The 18260-nt window shown below is 46.1% G+C and overlaps 1 protein-coding gene across 1 annotated transcript in view; it reads right to left on the bottom strand.

Moving 5' to 3' along the window:
• Positions 1-18043, bottom strand: part of LOC142564793 (B-cell receptor CD22-like) — a 133307-nt gene extending 115264 nt beyond the window's left edge. The window contains exon 1 of the mRNA XM_075675959.1: positions 17744-18043. Within this exon, the coding sequence (XP_075532074.1) occupies positions 17744-17840 (97 nt within the window). The 5' untranslated portion in view covers positions 17841-18043. The remainder of the gene's footprint in view (positions 1-17743) is intronic.
• Positions 18044-18260: the final 217 nt, after the last annotated feature.

Here is an 18260-nt window from a genome sequence, read left to right as displayed (position 1 = left end):
GTCAGTCTGCCGTTGTTTTCGTTGATGGCCCCATTACGAGTGTACAATTCGGAAACCAAGTACGACTCGCAAGCTTCCATGCCGTGGTACGTTTGATATCAAGATTGCATAATTCAGAACTTAAAGGCGTTAAAGGGGTGTCGACGCTTGTTGCTGACGATGTAGCCATTTGCTGCATCAAAACCCGCCGCGTGGCCTCCACACCGGTTCTATTTCCGGTCTGCGGATGGTTTACCGGTCCGATTTCCGGTCTACGGAAGTACTACGGATGGTCGAAATGAATCCGGAGCACCAGCACTACTGTGTCCCTCACAACCCGCAGTGTAGATTGAGGACGCTAAGCCTCACCCTTCTTTTTTAAAAAGTCTACTAAATATGCTGTAGGCGTGCACATTTGAGTAAGGCTTCTTCCTAGTTAGTGGATTGAAAACTGTGGCATTCTCACATGGATTGTTGTGCCAAAAGCTGATCAACGCAGGCGAGGCCTTTAACTGTAATGGCGTCCTCCACCAGCCGGACAGCCCAGAGCTGGTCTTCTGGGCATTCTCTGAGCAGTATAGCCTCCCACTGCTGAGGGGCTTTTATTTTAGCATTGTGGTTTATGCTGTGTCTAATATTGTTTGGAGCTGATGGGCATGCGCATATCATGTGATGGAGGTCTGCACGTGGTGTATTGCATGTCTTACAGTGTGATGAGCATGCTTCTGGGTGTATTCGGTGTCTGAGTAGTGGCGTAGGGAAGGTGCTTGTTTGTAGAAGTCTCCACGTAGTTGCTTGGTGTTTGTTTAATGGTTTGTCAAGAGGAAGCTATTTGTAGCGAGCACTTTATAGCGAGCATTTGTGCGTATTGTGAAGCTGTTATTTCTTGATCTAGTTCTGGCTCTGGAGGCCGTAGTTCTGTTGTTTGTGTCTTTTCGGTGATTTGTTGTCCAGAGACAGGTGGGCGACGCAAGTGACTCTCCCGGTTGATACTTTCTCGGGCAGCGCCGTGCGCACCGTTGGTCCCAATTACCCCTGCATGACCTGGTGTCCAGATGAGTCGAACAGTTCTTCTGCGGGTAGGATGTGTTCCAATGAGAATTCAGTATGCTTGAGGGGATATAAGTCCCTTGGTGTAATTAATTACGGCTGCTTTGGAGTCGGTGACGATGCATAATGCAGTCCCTGATGCGTATGCTAAAGCTATTGCAGCCTCTTCCCCTTCTTCTGGGTGTTTGGTACGTATGGAGCTAGTTGTTGCGATATTCATTTTTTTTACCAGTAACAACTGCTAGAGTTATGGCTGGTTGTGACGGATACTTTGCAGCATCAACATAAGCCACATGTTCAGCGTCTTTGAGCACTTTGTTGAGTCTCTGAGCTGTTACTTTCTGTCGCTCTGCGTTATGGTTTGGGTGCGTGTTCTCTGGACTGGGGGGTATTATGAAGGTGTTCCTGATGACCAGTGGAATATCTCTTTTCGTCAATTCGCGTCTTGTATTTCCAGCTTGTTTAGTATTGTTCGTCCAGTCGGTGTGTGTTAGGCGTTCATAGTGCGGTGTTCTCTGTGCTTCTATAATTTCGTCCAGTGTATTGTGTAATCCTAGGGCTAATAACTAGGGCTAAAACTAGGAATAGGCAAGAATCAGATGTATGCGTTAAGAGACAAAGCCGGCAATATCATTACTAATAGGGATGAGATAGTTCAAGTGGCTGAGGAGTTCTATAGAGATTTATACAGTACCAGTGGCACCCACGGCGATAATGGGAGAGAGAACAGTCTAGAGGAATTCGAAATCCCACAGGTAACGCCGGAAGAAGTAAAGAAAGCCTTGGGAGCTATGCAAAGGGGGAAGGCAGCTGGGGAGGATCAAGTAACAGCAGATTTGTTGAAGGATGGTGGGCAGATTGTTCTAGAGAAACTGGCCACCCTGTATACGCAATGCCTCATGACCTCGAGCGTACCGGAACCTTGGAAGAACGCTAACATAATCCTAATCCATTAGAAAGGGGACGCCAAAGACTTGAAAATTATAGACCGATCAGCTTACTGTCCGTTGCCTACAAAGTATTTACTAAGCTAATCGCAAATAGAATCAGGAACACCTTAGACTTCTGTCAAGCAAAGGACCAGACAGGATTCCGTAAAGGCTACTCAACAATAGACCATATTCACACTATCAATCAGGTGATAAAGAAATGTGCGGAATATAACCAACCCTTATATATAGCTTTCATTGATTACGACAAAGCATTTCATTCTGTCGAAACCTCAGCAGTCATGGAGGCATTACGGAATCAGGGTGTAGACGAGCCGTATGTAAATATACTTAAAGATATCTATAGCGGCTGCACAGCCACCGTAGTCCTCCATAAAGAAAGCAACAAAATCCCAATAAGGAAAGGCGTCAGGCAGGGAGATACAATCTCTCCAATACTATTCACAGCGTGTTTACAGGAGGTATTAGAGACCTGTATTAGGAATAATTGGGGATAAGAGTTAATGGCGAATATCTTAGAAACTTGCGATTCGCTGATGATAATACCTTGCTTAGTAACTAAGGGGACCAAATGCAACGCATGCTCACTGACCTGGAGAGGCAAAGCAGAAGAGTGAGCCTAAAAATTAATCTGCAGAAAACTAAAGTAATGTTTAGCAGTCTCGGAAGAGAACAGCAATTTACAATATGTAGCGAGGCACTGGAAGTGGTAAGGGAATACATCTACTTAGGACAGGTAGTGACTGCGGATCCGGATCATGAGACGGAAATAATCAGAAGAATAAGAATGGGCTGGGCTGCGTTTGGCAGGCATTCTGAGATCATGAACAGCAAGTTGCCATCATCCCTCAAGAGAAAAGTGTATAATAGCTGTGTCTTACCAGTACTCACCTACGGGGCAGAAACATGGAGGCTTACGAAAAGGGTTCTACTCAAATTGAGGACGACGCAACGAGCTATGGAAAGAAGAATGATAGGTGTAACGTTAAGGGATAAGAAAAGAGCAGATTGGGTGAGGGAACAAATGCAAGTTAATGACATCTTAGTTGAAATCAAGAAAAAGAAATGGGCATGGGCAGGACATGTAATGAGGAGGGAAGATAACCGATGGTCATTAAGGGTTACGGACTGGATTCCAAGGGAAGGGAAGCGTAGCAGGGGGCGGCAGAAAGTTAGGTGGGTGGATGAGATTAAGAAGTTTGCAGGGACGACATGGCCACAATTAGTACATGACCGGGGTTGTTGGAGAAATATGGGAGAGGCCGTTGCCCTGCAGTGGGCGTAACCAGGCTGATGATGATGATGGTGCTTAGAGGAAGGTGTAATGCTTGTTTAATTATTTTCTTATCATTATGTCAATCGTGCGTTTCTCGGTAGGCGTGAAATTCATGAATGGCGTACTATATGCTATACGGAAGATGATAAAGGCTTGTACCTGTCGAATGATTTCGTTCTCTTTCGTGCCGCTGTGTCTGGCAACAATTCGCGAAATAAGCTGACCCACCTGAGCCGTGTACGTGTAAGCGTTGCGTTGGATTGTTGTGGTGTGTTTTTGGTCACTTTGTAGGTACAATCCCAGTACGCTTAGGCATGAGACCTGGGGTACGGGTATATCGTACAAATTACATTCTAAAATTTACATAACCCAGCTGCCCCAGTTCGAGATAGTGGCGTACTTCAGCCAACCGGAGTGCAATGGAAGGCCTCGGTACGGGGCCCCAGCCTCGCTGATCACCAGAAAGCCCGACACCACATAAGTATATTCAAGAACGAGTAAGTAACGCGGGTGTCGCTGGTATGCATTGGTATCGGAGTCTGCATATAGACGTCGGCAATACACACCGTCATTTCAGGGTGTATGTACATTAATTATTGGTTCGTAGAGTTCTTTAAAAAGGTGACAAAGTTGTGTGCCGGGGTACGTACCCAGTGGGCCATGTTGTCCGCTCAGCAACGCAGCAGCCAGCACATAGCTAGCGGCCCAAGCTAGCGGACAACATTGGTCGCCCACCGGCAGCGGCCTCACGCCTTGAGAACCTGAACAGTCCTGGACTCGTTCCTCAGTCGACAGTCCTCATCTGGAACACTATACTTTGTCAGCACGCTGACATCGCAGGTCTGCAATTCGTTACAGACAACATGCCATTCAAAATGAAGAAGCATAAAAAAAAAAGGTGCGCAACTCGTTAATGGCATCCTGTTATCTCTGCTTTACTGTAGCTGTACTCTCCTTCCAGGTTTTCTTCGCCTGTGTTGTTTCTTTGCTCCATGACCCCGGAATAAAATGTCGAACCATCATCTAATCCAAACCAAGGTTTGGCAGTAGCGAAACAATTTTTCCATTTTTGAATACCAAAAGCAATGTTCCCGGAAAAGTAAGATGTCAGATAACACCATAAGATTAGTAGGCACTCGCTCGCTCTTGTAAATATTGTTTTTACGGTCTCCACTAACCTTGAGCCCTATTCACTGAGAATCACAGTCGTGAATTAGACATGAGTGCACTGATAATGGAGTATGCCAACGACTGAATGGTTTACATATGTTACATATGAAATCTTCGAAGCTAAACCATTCGTCCCGAGCCACAACATGAACGACTGACGAGCAACATTACGTCTTTTCTATAAGCTACTACAAAACTTCAAAACACGGATGCTTTAAGTTGCTTTAAGTTTAAGGTCTCCCGGCGGAACTCAATAAGATTAAATCTATTAAATTTAGCATGTACGCGGATGACATCAACATCTGGGTTAACAGTGGGAGTGACGCAGACATCGAACTTAAACTACAGATAGCGGCGAATAGGGTGGAAAATTATGCGGCTAGCAGAGGCTTGGCGTGCTCGCCACAGAAATCGGAGCTGTTAATCATTGAGCCAAAACATCAAAGGGGACACGCTGGGAGCAGCAGACCCATCAATGTTTTCGTAAACGGAAATGAGGTTCCCAATGTGGAGGAAATTAGAATTCTGGGCATGTATATCCAGAGAAATGGATGCAACCTCACGACAATCAAAAAGCTAGAAGGATATGCGGCGCAGGTCACGGGGATCTTTAGGAGAATTTCACTCAAAGGCCGGGGCCTCAAAGAGAACAGCCTCCTCAGACTCATGCAAGCCTTCATTACCAGCCGAGTAGCGTATGCCACACCGTATCTTGTGTTTAAACGAGAAGAAAAGGAGAAAATAGATGCGATTAGGAAGAGCATTAAGAGAGCCCTAGGGCTCCCAGACTCGACCTCGACAGACCTCCTCCTCAAAATGCGGGTTCACAACACACTAGTTGAGCTCACTGAGGCAGTACGAGTGTCTCAGTTGGAAAGATTAGGCCAGTCTAAAACAGGGAGAAACATTATGGAATGGGTGGGAATCCAATGCGACAGGGGTGACCCGACTGACAAGAAGGGCATTCCGTTGGACGTGCTTAAGCGCTTCCGAATCGCCCCCCTACTTAAAAATATGCATCCTATGTGCAACAAAGCAGGAGAGCTCACAGGGCTAAGGCTCTAGTGAATAAACTTAAAAACACACCGGCGCATAAAGTAGCGTACGTGGACGTCGCTTGCGGCAGAGACGGGGCTGTGGTATCGACGGTGGTTGATGGCGACAGGTGCGTTAAGATAGCGTGCTCCACGTGCACGAGGGACGCCTGTACAGCCGAGGAGGTTGCAGTAGCGCTCACTTGTGCGGGTACAAAAGCGGGAGTAATATTATGCGATAACAAATTAGCTATACGATATTTTAACAAAGGGAGAATCTCGGAAGAAGCCCTCCACATTCTACTCAAAAACCCTCCCAGGAGGGACATAACATTTATTTGGGTACCAGCCCATGAAGAAGTCCCAGGCAACGAAGCCGCTCACGAGCTCACCCGAGCACTCTACCACCGGGCAACTCTAGAGCAGCCAGTTCCAGGGATAAATGATAGCATCATCACGTACAGGGAAATGGTAGATCATTACAAAGCCGAAAGAAAAATGTTTCCGCCTCCGCATCGGTCTCTCTCTCTGGAAGACGCTCGCATTTAGCGGCGCCTCCAGGGAAACAATTATACGTCACCACATTGGATCTACTTAACACAGACGAGGGACTATAACGCCACCCTCTGCAAAATTTGTAAGCAAAAAGGTACGCGAGACCATATAATATGGGAGTGTGCTGGCTCCCCAGGGGCCAAGGAAAATATTGACAGTAGAGAAGCCTGGGAGGCCTTGCTCCAGAGCTAAGTTAAAGACGACCAGCGTCGAGCGATCCGCCTGGCCGTTGAAGCCGTGAAGACTCACCGTCCTCAACGCGCGAGGACTGCTTCGTCCTCCCCCCCTACCTACGTGTAGGTTAAGAGGCGGGCACGCCAGCTCGGTGGAATAATAAAGTTTTCAATCAAACAATAGGCAGAAAATAAATAATGCATTGTCATCGCACGAAAAAAACATTACTGAATTAGGATATATGACAACCTGCGACATACAAGGCAATGGCCATAAAGAAAGAAAGGACGATATGCGAATTACTGCAATGCTGAGTTAATATGAACCACTGTGCCTTAAGAACGATTTCTAACCCAGCTTTGTAGTTGTCAGCGTACGGTACTGCTCGCAGCATTTGGACAAGGCGTAATAAGCTCGGAAGGATGGATATGCGATGTTCGCATGTCTTCCAAAGATTTGACCGAAGTTCCATGCCGTTAATGCAGTCATTGTTTGTCTGCGACGAATGCCGAAACAGTGGCTTGCTGTGTCACGCCAGCGTCGTGCGCTGTCGTTGTGAACAAAGGCAGCGGAGGCCTGCTGGGGCGAGCAATGGGCGCATCACCACGTGATCAAACATGGCAGTGCCCTTGAGATAGTTGGGCAAAGGCTCTATATTGCTTGAGAATGGGAGCTCTGGATGGATTTTACGTGCGCATTGCGGTTATCAAAAGAAAAGCGTGTCAATGAACGTCGATGCAAAAGAAGACAAGGTCGACATACATGGTATATGTAGAGTTGGCGTTATCCGCGTAGTAAAACAGCGCCGGATAACACAAGGTACCACACGAACAAGAACGACACGTGTACAGGGAGTTCTCTGGTGCTGTTTTACTACGGATATGAACCATCTAGGCCAAAAGCATGTCTTGACTGGTCATCCTTGTGTAGAGCGCGTGGACGGCGGCCTCCGAGGTGCTCCTGAGGCATCCAGCGACGTCTAACGGTAGCTGCTTGGCATATTTGGGCCCAGCAACTACCGTTAGACATTGCTGTCTGGCTGCTGGGCGCCCCGGCAGCCGCCGTTCCCGCGCTCTACACAAGGGGACGCCGACTGTACTTATATGTATTGAAACTGGGGCAATAGATATGATGCAATGTTTGATAATTGCATCCTATTTTTGCATTGGTTGCATTATTTTCTTCATTCCCCATTCAGACCCCACTACTCCCGGACCGTCTATTTCTCTCATTTATGTCAATTTTTTTATTCGATTTTTGGTTGGCATACTTTTCTTTCTTCTGTTTCTTCTTATTTTGCCAAGCGGCCAGGTGGGTCAATCCCGAAGATAGTGCAGTCTATGGTATAATAGGGCTAATACTTGACTATATTGGCGCTAATTACGCATGTACCATTTATTTTGCCAACTCTGCAACTAATTCTGGCTTTTTCTGTAGTTTTGAGGCGAGATAGATACCCACATCGCGCCAAACTCATGTGAAGTCGCCAAAGAAGACCCTGTCTTGGAATAGAGAGATAAGTCATAAGGGAAAGGTAAGGAGGTTAACGAGGCTGAGCCCGGTAAGCTACCCTGCGCTGGGGAAGGGGGAAAGGGGATTGAAAGAGGAGAAGGAAGAAAGAAGGTCACATGTCTTAGAAATAACTAAATGAGTACTGTGCAAATTTAGCGGAACGTGCCCGACTGTCCGACTACGAAGCTTTCACGCTGCCTGCGGTTACAGAGAAGTGACCATGTCCATCCTATTAGAACTTGCGTACGTGCTGCATTCAATGAAAGCTCACCACTCAAACCGCTACGTTTGCTAGCCACGAAAAGTGACAATTTTGCGTTCAATCTCGTATCTGTTTATCTATCTGCTTTGAGTGATCTCCCACACCGGCAAACTGAAGAGCTATAGTAACGGCGACATTGGGTCCTTTTGTCGACCGCTGGAAGTTTTAATGCACGCCACTCGCTTTGGAGCATAACCAAGAAAAACTCCAGGGAAGGAAGCTTCGTTCTCTTTATGCACAAACTTTGCTGCATAAAGGAAGCCAGTGTTACATGTTTGCGACGGCAAATTTATAACAGCTGTATAGACCTCAGATCTGTTTCGTCATGTCTGACTGGTAGTGGTTTGTTGTATTTAGGCATAGAGACATGGAGCAGCGACCTCATTTAATTGAAGATTGAAGCTCCATTCAAACGCCGTTTAAGATCACTTGCATGCAACATCCTCTGGCGAATCGACTGGTCTGCGTTCAAGACCGGCTGCCTTTCAGTTTACGTAATCAGATGAGAAAAAGCTATGCAATACGTCATGGGATCATTTCAGCCAATGTCTAAATATGTGAAATTCGTCATGTCATTCCAGGGGCTCCGGGCAACCCACGTAGCGCGGCGGAGATACTAACGCAGCAGTTTGGTCGATAATCCTAAAGTGGTCAGGGTAACTAAGGGGTATACTAATCGCCTTATTGACGTACTGATGGTCCGTAATTTTGCGTATTACCCGACGTATGTAACACTATTTTAAGCACCTCCAACACTATCTGAAGTCTTCGAATTAACATCCATTGATCATTTTCAGCCCTTCAAATCTTTTCATCTGCACCACTGATACGTGGCGCTGACGTAGTGGGAAGGGGTGGGGGAGGTCAGTAACAGTGGTGCGCAACACATTCACAGCCGTTCAGTGAAACCTATAGTATTCAACATGGTGAACAGCATATAACGGCTGTAATTTCAATGTTGGCTACTAGGACGCTATTGTGATGAATGGAAGCAGGAACTGCGTTCCCGAAAGTTCAATGATGGAAATAATCGCTATTTTAATACCGCGTTAATAAATTATCTCTAGGAGCCTCACAATGTGCACCAAACTGAAAGTTCATTAATAGGACCAGTGGTAAAATTAAAATGCGGAACTCTTCATTTAACGCAAAAGTTCGAAACTCGGGAAGGGAAGACATGCTATGGAGCTACACGCTATGGCTTTGCTTCGGAAGTATTGGAAGTTGTGTTTGTTCGTCAAGCCGTAGCCCTTAATCATGGTGCTCCTCGCGTCCTCCTGGTCGACTTTGGATATAGATTCCTTTTACAACGGACAGACGAAGTGCTTTGACCTTCTGGCACCCCTTACAAGACAGCTTCTAACTACCATCCTAATACCAACCGCCTAACTTAACGCTTTCCTCCCACGCACCCTGATATGAGATCCATGTTGATTCAAAAAGACCGCAGAAATTCGGACGCAATTTTGCCATTCAAAACTTTCGCATATAACTACCGTTCAGCGCAGAAGCGGTTACTCCCCGTTTTATCCTGTTTACGGCCCGTTCGCCCGATTCTTTTCGCCCTTTCTTTTCTTTAATACCCCTTGTAATCCATCTACTTCTTCCTTCGAAAAAAAATATGTTTGACACAGAAAACAAGCCCAAGAGAACTTATGTGATCGATCCCATCCCGTCGTTTCCTTCTAACCTGGTGATGAGGCGCTGCTCTGGACCACCTTCTTTACTCCTTACTTGTGTGACAAATTCAGAGCTCGTTTTATCGGCCGGTGCACAGACCTGGAGCAAACTTCTGTCAATCACTGCGTGACTGCTGTTGTTGTCCCAGCGTACTATCGTTGCTGGGTTCTCGTCCACATTTACCCCCACGCTCCACAGCTTCCCACGCGGCGTTTCCCGTCATCTTAAGCTACGGCCAGGATAGCCGCTCTCAGTGCCGACATTTAATGTGCACATCTTCATTATCTACATATTAGTACCGTCATATACTCAGTTACATCCTCTTCCTCACTTGTGTGCGCTCACATTAACATAGACTGTGCCTGAGTCTTCGCCGAGTCTCTCGGGCTGGATAAAGGTTGCTCTAACAGCTGCTTGCCCCCAAAATTTTTGTTCAGTTATTTGGTTGTTATGGGTGCTACAAATATCACGACACACATTGAAGTTTTACTATTTTACCAAAACGCGTATCCCTTTTTGACGCTGTATACCAATGCGACATTTTACAAGTAGCGAAAGTGCGGAGCTGCTTCACGTCTGCTTCGCGTCTGCACCCGTAAACTCCAAGGCTTTCTCGTAACCACACAAAAAAAAAATGATACGTTTGGAGAATCGCACGTCATCTTGGAAAGAAAGCCCGGTACTCCTGTAAAACATTAGCAGAACACCGGAAGCGCTCCTGGAGACAGATAGACAACGCTAAAATGCACCCTTACAATCTTATGAAGCCTTCAGTGTGCGAGCAGGAACAGACCTGCGCTGTCCACAGCGCATTTCACTTGCCTGCAGGATTTGCGAAACTGCAAAACGCACCCAGTAAGTGAGCCGTCTACAGGGTTTCTTTAATGAGTACCATGCGCCCAACTTTTGGTCAATCCCGCAAGTGGGTTCGCGCGACTTCAACAGCAAAAAAAAAAAAAAAAAAAAAAAAAAAAAAAATACCGGCCGAGCTCAGAACACTTCTTTGAATCTACGTGAAGCAAACATTTCTTTAACCATTTCTACGTACGAATGGTTATGCAAAGAGGTTAATTATGTTTGCGAATGTATTTTAATTCTAATTTATAGTAATGTAAACACACATTTACACTGTCTAATGGTCAGCGATGCGGATGCAGCGATGGCTTCTGAGCTAATGCAACATTTTGCGAGGGTTCACGTGAAGGAAGCAATATAAGAAATGGTGCACATGCAGAGAAGTGTTGAAGATGGTAATGAATGTCTAACGATTAAACACATCTGACGATCACACGGGGATCAATCTGTCACCGCCACTACGCACTCCACCGCGAAAGCGCACACTTCCTGCAGAGCATATCTGGTGAGGTGTGCTTTTTCCTGTTCTTGGTGCATTTCTTCTCTGTCCCACAGCTCTAAGGGAGACTCACCGATATGTCTATTCGGCTGGACGCCAAAGCCAAAACCGGAGGAACAGGCACAGAAGCTACGTCCACATGCTACCTGAGCTACCGCAATGCGACATCATTATCACGATTATCATGATTGCACTGCCTGCAAGATCAGCTTGCTCTAGAAACCGCAATAAAACCCTAGCGAGGATGCACATTGTGATGTAAGGATAGGTCCGCCTTGTCACCACATTTGATTACACATTTTCCAGGATCGGGTCATATTACAGTTGCGCTGTCTGCGACATCGGCCCCATTTCGATTAAATGATCATCGGGATCTGCCCTCTTTGCTAGGCAGGAAGCCATCAGAGAGGCAGGAAATCAGGAAGACGTAGGCAAAAAAAAAAGAAACTTCGCTTTAATAAAACCTAAACATATCACTGCGCCTCTATCAACTCTGTTAGCGGCCATTCACTGCTCTACGGCGTTCGGCCTTCAACGTTTGACAACACCCAGTGCAAATATCTCCGCGCTTGGACATTTAGGCCGTGGTGTAGTGCTTAGAATGTTCAGCTTAAAAAAGGAAGATCGTGAATTTTATCGCAGGCAGCATACCACTATACTATTTTACCCCACGTTGTGCCATGACTGAAACGAAGCGTAACAAACGAAATAACCATGATCATCCCATTTTCTAGGTACGCAAGAAAACGATCACTGGTTAACCTTGCTAAAAGTAGGGGTGTCGATATTTCAGCTATTTCTTACAGCTGCTACAATGACTATGATGAATAATTCAAACATGCACGAAATCCAGACTTGAAGCAAAAACATTAGAATATGCTCATAATGAACATTAAAATTTGTACTTTGCTTCCTGGCAAACTTGAGTGTAATGGAAGAAATCAGACGAATTTGGGCAACTATTCGTAGTAAAACCAGTAATTGTTGCATAAAAAAGGAGTAGCAGCGCAAGACGCTGATAAAAAGAAAACGGATGAAGCGCTATCGTCTCCAGCGCTTGGCCCGTCTCCTTCTTATGCCCTGCGTCTTCCGTTGCTATTTTTTTCTTTTTACGCAACATCTACCAACCGGCCCACATTCCCACAATATTGCACTAATTGTTGCTACATGAAGCACTTCCTCGAGGAGAATATGGTTATAAATCCCAATTGGCTCGTGCCATCTTGTATCTAGACAAGTGTGCGTTATTTTGCACTCTTTGTTGGTCGTGGTACCGTTTGTTGAATGCTCGGTGTAGTTTGCTTATCCGCGGTCTAACGCTTCGTCATAACCCGCCATTGTGGCACAGTAATTATGGCGTTTCTCCTGCTGAGTGCTACCTCACCAGTTCGATTTCTAGGCCTAGCGGGCGCATTCCGATAGTGGCGCAATGCGGAAAACACTCCTGTACTTAGGATTACTGAGTGCATGTTAAGAACCCAGGTAATGAAGGTGAATGTGCCGCAGATCTACTACGGTGTCCCCATAGGTCCCAGTGCAGCTTCGCCACGTTGAACGCACACTATTGTTAAAAAGAGCTCAGTCACTAGGAATATTCAGCGTTTCCCGTGGTAGTTAGTGCTTCGAAGCAATGGTAACGCCTTTTTGCGGTTTTTAAGTTGAAAGCACTGTAGCATGAAACCATTCTTGCTATAATGATGTAACAACCTATGTTTTAGTATAATTTATCTGAAGTTCTAATATACAATCACAAGTATTTTGCTATTAAGCGTTGAGAGCTAGCTTATGAGAATATGTAAGGCGTCAGTTTACGCCAATCTGATGGTTATTTTTTTTTTAGTTTGTAATGCGGAAGTTGGACAGAAGCGGTGTCCATGAGCGCTTCACGCGAGGCCATGCAGAAAACGCGTGGTACTATACTTAGGCGTCACTTCGTGCGCCACTTGAGGTGCAGAACATCAATTCTTGCATGCTTGTAAGATTTATGAATAAAGTTATTTCATAATACCCCATATCTATGAAAGTCCGCTTCCAGCTGAAAGGTTTTCGGGACTTTCAAGCATCTTTACAAAACAGTGTGTGCTTTCCTAAAACCACCTTTCCATACCTTCTAAAAGTGTTATAAAATATGAACAAATTTACATTATTACGGTGTTTGAAATAGCCGTTGCCATATAGGTGCCTCAGAAAACGTGATTACCTGTTTGTACTATGCAAGGGTGCGATCTATATTGATAAAATCAGGGGTTACACAGAGTATTTACAGTTGAGGCGAAATCATAATCGATGTGTCTGATGACCATTTACCGGTCCCGACAAGGCATTACGAGCGTACCAGATCCCAATAAGGTGGTTCAAACACATGCCAGCGTTGACACAACTGCCATTGACGTTTTAATATGTTATGGAAGAGGCAAACATCCCACAAACCTCTCCTCAAGAAGAAATTCCCTGACAAGACCGGGGATAAAGTCAAGGAAAAGAGAGCAGAGACGGAATCGCCAAGCTGAAAAACTTCAGTACTGTCAGCCACTAAACTTCATATAGAAGCTCTTTCTAAGTCCAGTTGTCATAACGCTTCCAGAACAACACGATCTTTAGCAGCTATTGTCGTTTTCTGCGCAAATAATGTTCCAAATAATCTTCCTTCACGAGCTTCGCTAAGTATTTTCTAATGCACCAAGAAAAAAACAAAACAAGGATCAACGTCCCTCTATGTTTATAGCATATTGCCTTCATTGGGCACTGAGGGATGAGCCGATGCGGGGATCACTCGCTAACAAAGGAGTCGCAAGTAGCCACGCCTCAACTCCTCCAGCGCTGGGAGGGTCTCTAACCCCCGAGGGTGCGATGCGTGAGAGCACGTTCGCGAGCCTTACGCGTTTACCCCGTCGGAGGACGTCGGCAGTGTCACGAGGGGAGATGTAATTGCCGCCTGCGCTCTCCTCTTGACCACACCAGACTAATATCCATAGCGGAGTTCCGTGTCGGGAACTATCGCAGCGCCCGAGATCGTTAAAGGCCCCGCAGAGGCACGTGATGAATCAGCAGGTCAATCAGTCGGTGAATGCGAGTGTGAGAGTTTAAAGCAGGCGAATGGGCATGGCAGCACGTGCGAGGGAAACGCAGCCCTTCAAACGAGAGATGTCATCCTTTCGGTTACGGGCGGTGTTCCGCCATCCTTGCTGCATGTCGGCTTGCTCCGGCTGCAAAGTGAAAACGGCGGTGGCCTCAGCGAGCGCGCAAGGCTGCACACCAGTTTCCCTCGTGAAACAGCATACGGCTTCCTCTCCAAGCGCAACGAGTGCTGATCGCAGGTGAATTGAGCCCGGAGATCTGCTTGTGGGGGTACGCCTCCTGTATTGGCAACTGAGTTTACTTTCACTACATTTAAGTGCAAATCTTTGAACGTTCGGTGAATTACGGTTTCGGAAAGAACACCGATATCTACTAGCATAAGGGTCTGACAACTTTTACCAAATATTTGTGCACTGTAAACATGAACACGAACAAGCTTTCTTGCGAAGCAGCCTTATTTCATATTGCTACAAACGCCCAGGCGGCCAAAGATACTGAGCTTTGCAATGTTCACATTTTAATTACGCTCGAGTTTTACGTCTAACGCATTGCAGATAACTTGTACCCTTTATATTTTGTTCTTATTTGAATTCGTTATTTTAATTTCTCTTTGTCATGGCAAATCATCTTTAACTATATGTTTTATTGAATTAAGTGATGCGCCAATTTAGATTACCGGCAGTATACGTCAATGTTAAACAAGCACATCTACATAGCTTTTGTTCCCGCTGTTGAGTCATTGCTGTGCTGTTGATAGGCACGTCAATCGTAAGCCTTGTTGAAGCAAGGCGCGTGCCGGTCAAGTATATAGTAAGTAGAATTTCTACCATACCATTTCCTGACACAGAGTACACACAAAAGAAATAAACGAAACCACTTCTTCTGAGTGTTATCTTTGAAATGCATTACTTACTCAATTAATTATTAGTTAGATTTTTCCAATAAATCAGTGGGGATTCAAACACACGTAATCCCTGTACGCTTGATTCGTTAGCATCTGTCGCCTCGTCGACGTTCCTAAATAGTCTAGCTAGCGGAAGACGCCCTTCTTCAACTCTACTCTCAGTGAGTGCTTATTTAACCACGCTACAAAAAGACAAGAAAAAGAAAAGAAAACAGACCATGTGCTAGTCGTACGTTTAGCGTCATAGTGTTATGCTATTTTGCAACTTTATGATTACACCATATATATGTACACGTCCTGACAATTTAACGAATTGCGGACACGGAATTCAGCAATGCCTAAAACCGGCTAGAGTTCTCTGCATGTACAAACACTTAACTAAAGATATTTTCAAAGCGAAGGGCCTAATGCTATAAATGGAGCTGCGGCCGAGGTTAAAAAAAAAGAAAGTGTTCGAGCAGACCAACGTGTTTTTAGACTGATGACAAAACGTGAAGGGCTGATATACGCGGTACGCACGAGAAGCGCAGAAAGTGTTTCTTTCTTGGGTGTCCTGCAACTCAATTGCTTCCGTCCTGTCGCTAGTCTTGCGTCACAGCGCATTGTTGTCCCATGACCCATTAGCGACCGAGCACGCCCGCGGAGCAAGAAGAAATCCACAGGGAACCTATCTACGCGAAGGTGTATGAAATGGCGCTTGTGGTGAAAGAATTCGATTAATACACATAAGGAGGCATTAAGTTGGCTGAAGATGTTGACAACAGCTGGAAAACTGGACGGTCAGAGCGATATACGCACATAAACCAGCGCTGATGCAGCTTTTCCTGCATAGCGGGTCCTGTCTTCGCTCTGGCGCTCACATCTACGAACAATCTAGTAGCTGGCTCAATTACAGTTTTTTGACGGTCATGGATGTGATTCCAAGAAATCGATAATCCCCAGAGATGGCGAGAACTGTGAAAAGTGCACGCCTATTGGACTTTGAAAAAAAGAGCTGGAAAAAATTAACTTAAATTAATCAATGGCACACGCAGGATTATCGTTAGTACCACGAACCAGTCACATTGTGGCAGACGTAAATTTCTTTCGTCTGTTATCAGTTTTATGTAACGCGTACCATTACTGAACGCTCTCTCAGGGAATGCGCTGATGACTCGTCGAACAATATGGCCACTGTTCCTTGCGGCTTCAAAGAAAGCTCCATTAGAGTATCTTGTTCATTTACCGAAAGACAACTAGAAAGGAAATTTGTTCCCCATCTTGTCTATTAGGGCAATCTATACCGCGATATGAATAATTAACATGGGCATAAACAAAAAATACGCAGCTATGGTATCGGCTCCAATGTACCGCGCCTTTAAATAAAACAACTTTGACTGTTCTACGATCTCTGCTGCTCCGAAAAGGCTAAATATTTCGTGTACAAAATAGGTACAAAAATAAAAAATAACTGGAAAGGTGATTACACAAACGCTAGAGCAAAGAAAATTTTGGGCTTTTATGCTGTGCAACTGGACTAAATTTCTACACTCATACTACGCACGAATTTTTCTTCGTTGAAACAGGTGAAAAGCACCAAAAAAGTAAGTTAGGTTTCAAATGAAGTATACATATATCATAGCTAATACAGTGATTACACAGAGTTCATTCACGTAGCATATATATGTGCCACGAACGCGGTTAAGATTTTATTCAATTCTCTGCAAGACAGCATACACTATCCTAATATCAAAGACAACTTCGCTTTTCCACTCGTCGGGCCCATTCAGGTTGAAGAGCACCTTACCTATGATTATTTCCGGGCAGAAACACCCAGCGTAGGTCCCTAAAGAAGGTTCTGACTTCGGACTAGACGTCTGACGCCTGTTCCGATTCCTTCATGCTTGTGTGTCTTGCGCTGCAGTCTGTTTTTCGTCTTCTTTTTGTCAGTTATGGCTACTTCGCCTCCAGTATGAATTTAGAGAGTCTGAAGCTGCGAAGCTAAACTCTATACGCTCTCTTTGACATTTAATTGTGCGGCACTTCTGTCCTATCATACTTCTATCCTACTGCACTTCTGAGGTTGTAATAAAATGAATACATTTAGACAACCGTTAGACAACCGTTAGGTTTCGCAAAAATGGCATCTTTATGCACTTCTTTTAATTGTTCTTTGATTTACCTCCTGGCCATTAGTTGTCTTGAGCAGCGATCCCCTACTGGTGTCATCAGTGAAAAAAAAGAGGGGGGGGGGTTGAGGAAGGCACCAAATTTACGAATACTGATCAACGTAATAACCTATTAGAATGCAGTCGAAGTATACTGCTACAAAATATGGCTTCATAAACCCCAATTAAGGCCACAAAGACTTACAGGTGCCTGAAGCGTCCTGTGAGTCTTCGTTTTCAGTTTCGGGGAAGAACTTCTTGCGGTGAATTATGAGCATTGCTCGTAGCAAGCACCGATAAGCGAAGTGATGCGTCTCAATTCGGCAAAACTTAGTGAATCAGCGTCGGCGTTAGTTAACAGCGGGCGGCGCGCATTGCAAGTCACCAGACAGCTCCTGGTCTCCGGCCTTGTGTTATGGATGGAGAATCAGGGTGGCTGCCAGCGTTCCCTCGTTCCATAGAATGAGGTGCGAAGCTTACGTTTAGTTTCGTCTATATTACAGGCACGTGATCTTCTCCAGCGGCTCTTTCGAGCGTTTTTAGCCAGCCAGTGCGTTTCGTCGCACGTCCTCGGACCCGCTAACTCATGCCTCGGTGCCGACCGCGCGGCGAACTTACCGGGCGTGCCGTAGTTCCTCCAGGCGGCTGCTGGGCTACCGGTGAGCGCCAGGAGGGTGGCCAACGCGTAGCACGTGCCCATGGACCTGCGGTCCATCGCGTCCAACAGGTTCGGGGCGAAGGACTTAGCCGGAACACGCCGGCGCGACCGAACGACACTAATCGATGCCTGTGGGAAAGTTGCGTCGCCGCTCCTCAGACACGGCCCGGACTCGCAGTAAACTCGGCGCGCCACTTTGGGCAGCCAGAGTTTGAGCTCCTGCGAACCAGTGCGGGCGCAGGCGCGGACGCTGGTGCGCGCGCCGCCGGAGTTGCGGGGCGAAGGGGCGCTCGGCTCTCGCCCACTGCAACGCGGGCGCGCGCGCGCATTCACTCCCTTTCTCTCTCGCCAAAGAATGGCAGCGCTGTTGCGCGCGTGCAAACACAGCGTTCCCCCTCCGGTCCGCTCGGTGCGGCCAACCGAGAGGCGGCGCATCGCGGACGAACCGGCTGTGTCAGCGAGCGTCGCGCTCAAAGT

The sequence above is a fragment of the Dermacentor variabilis genome, chromosome 1, assembly GCF_050947875.1.
Source record: "Dermacentor variabilis isolate Ectoservices chromosome 1, ASM5094787v1, whole genome shotgun sequence".
NCBI lineage: Eukaryota > Metazoa > Arthropoda > Arachnida > Ixodida > Ixodidae > Dermacentor > Dermacentor variabilis.
The sequence above is the reverse complement of the archived record's forward strand: the minus strand, read 5'-3'. Positions and strand labels throughout refer to the sequence as shown.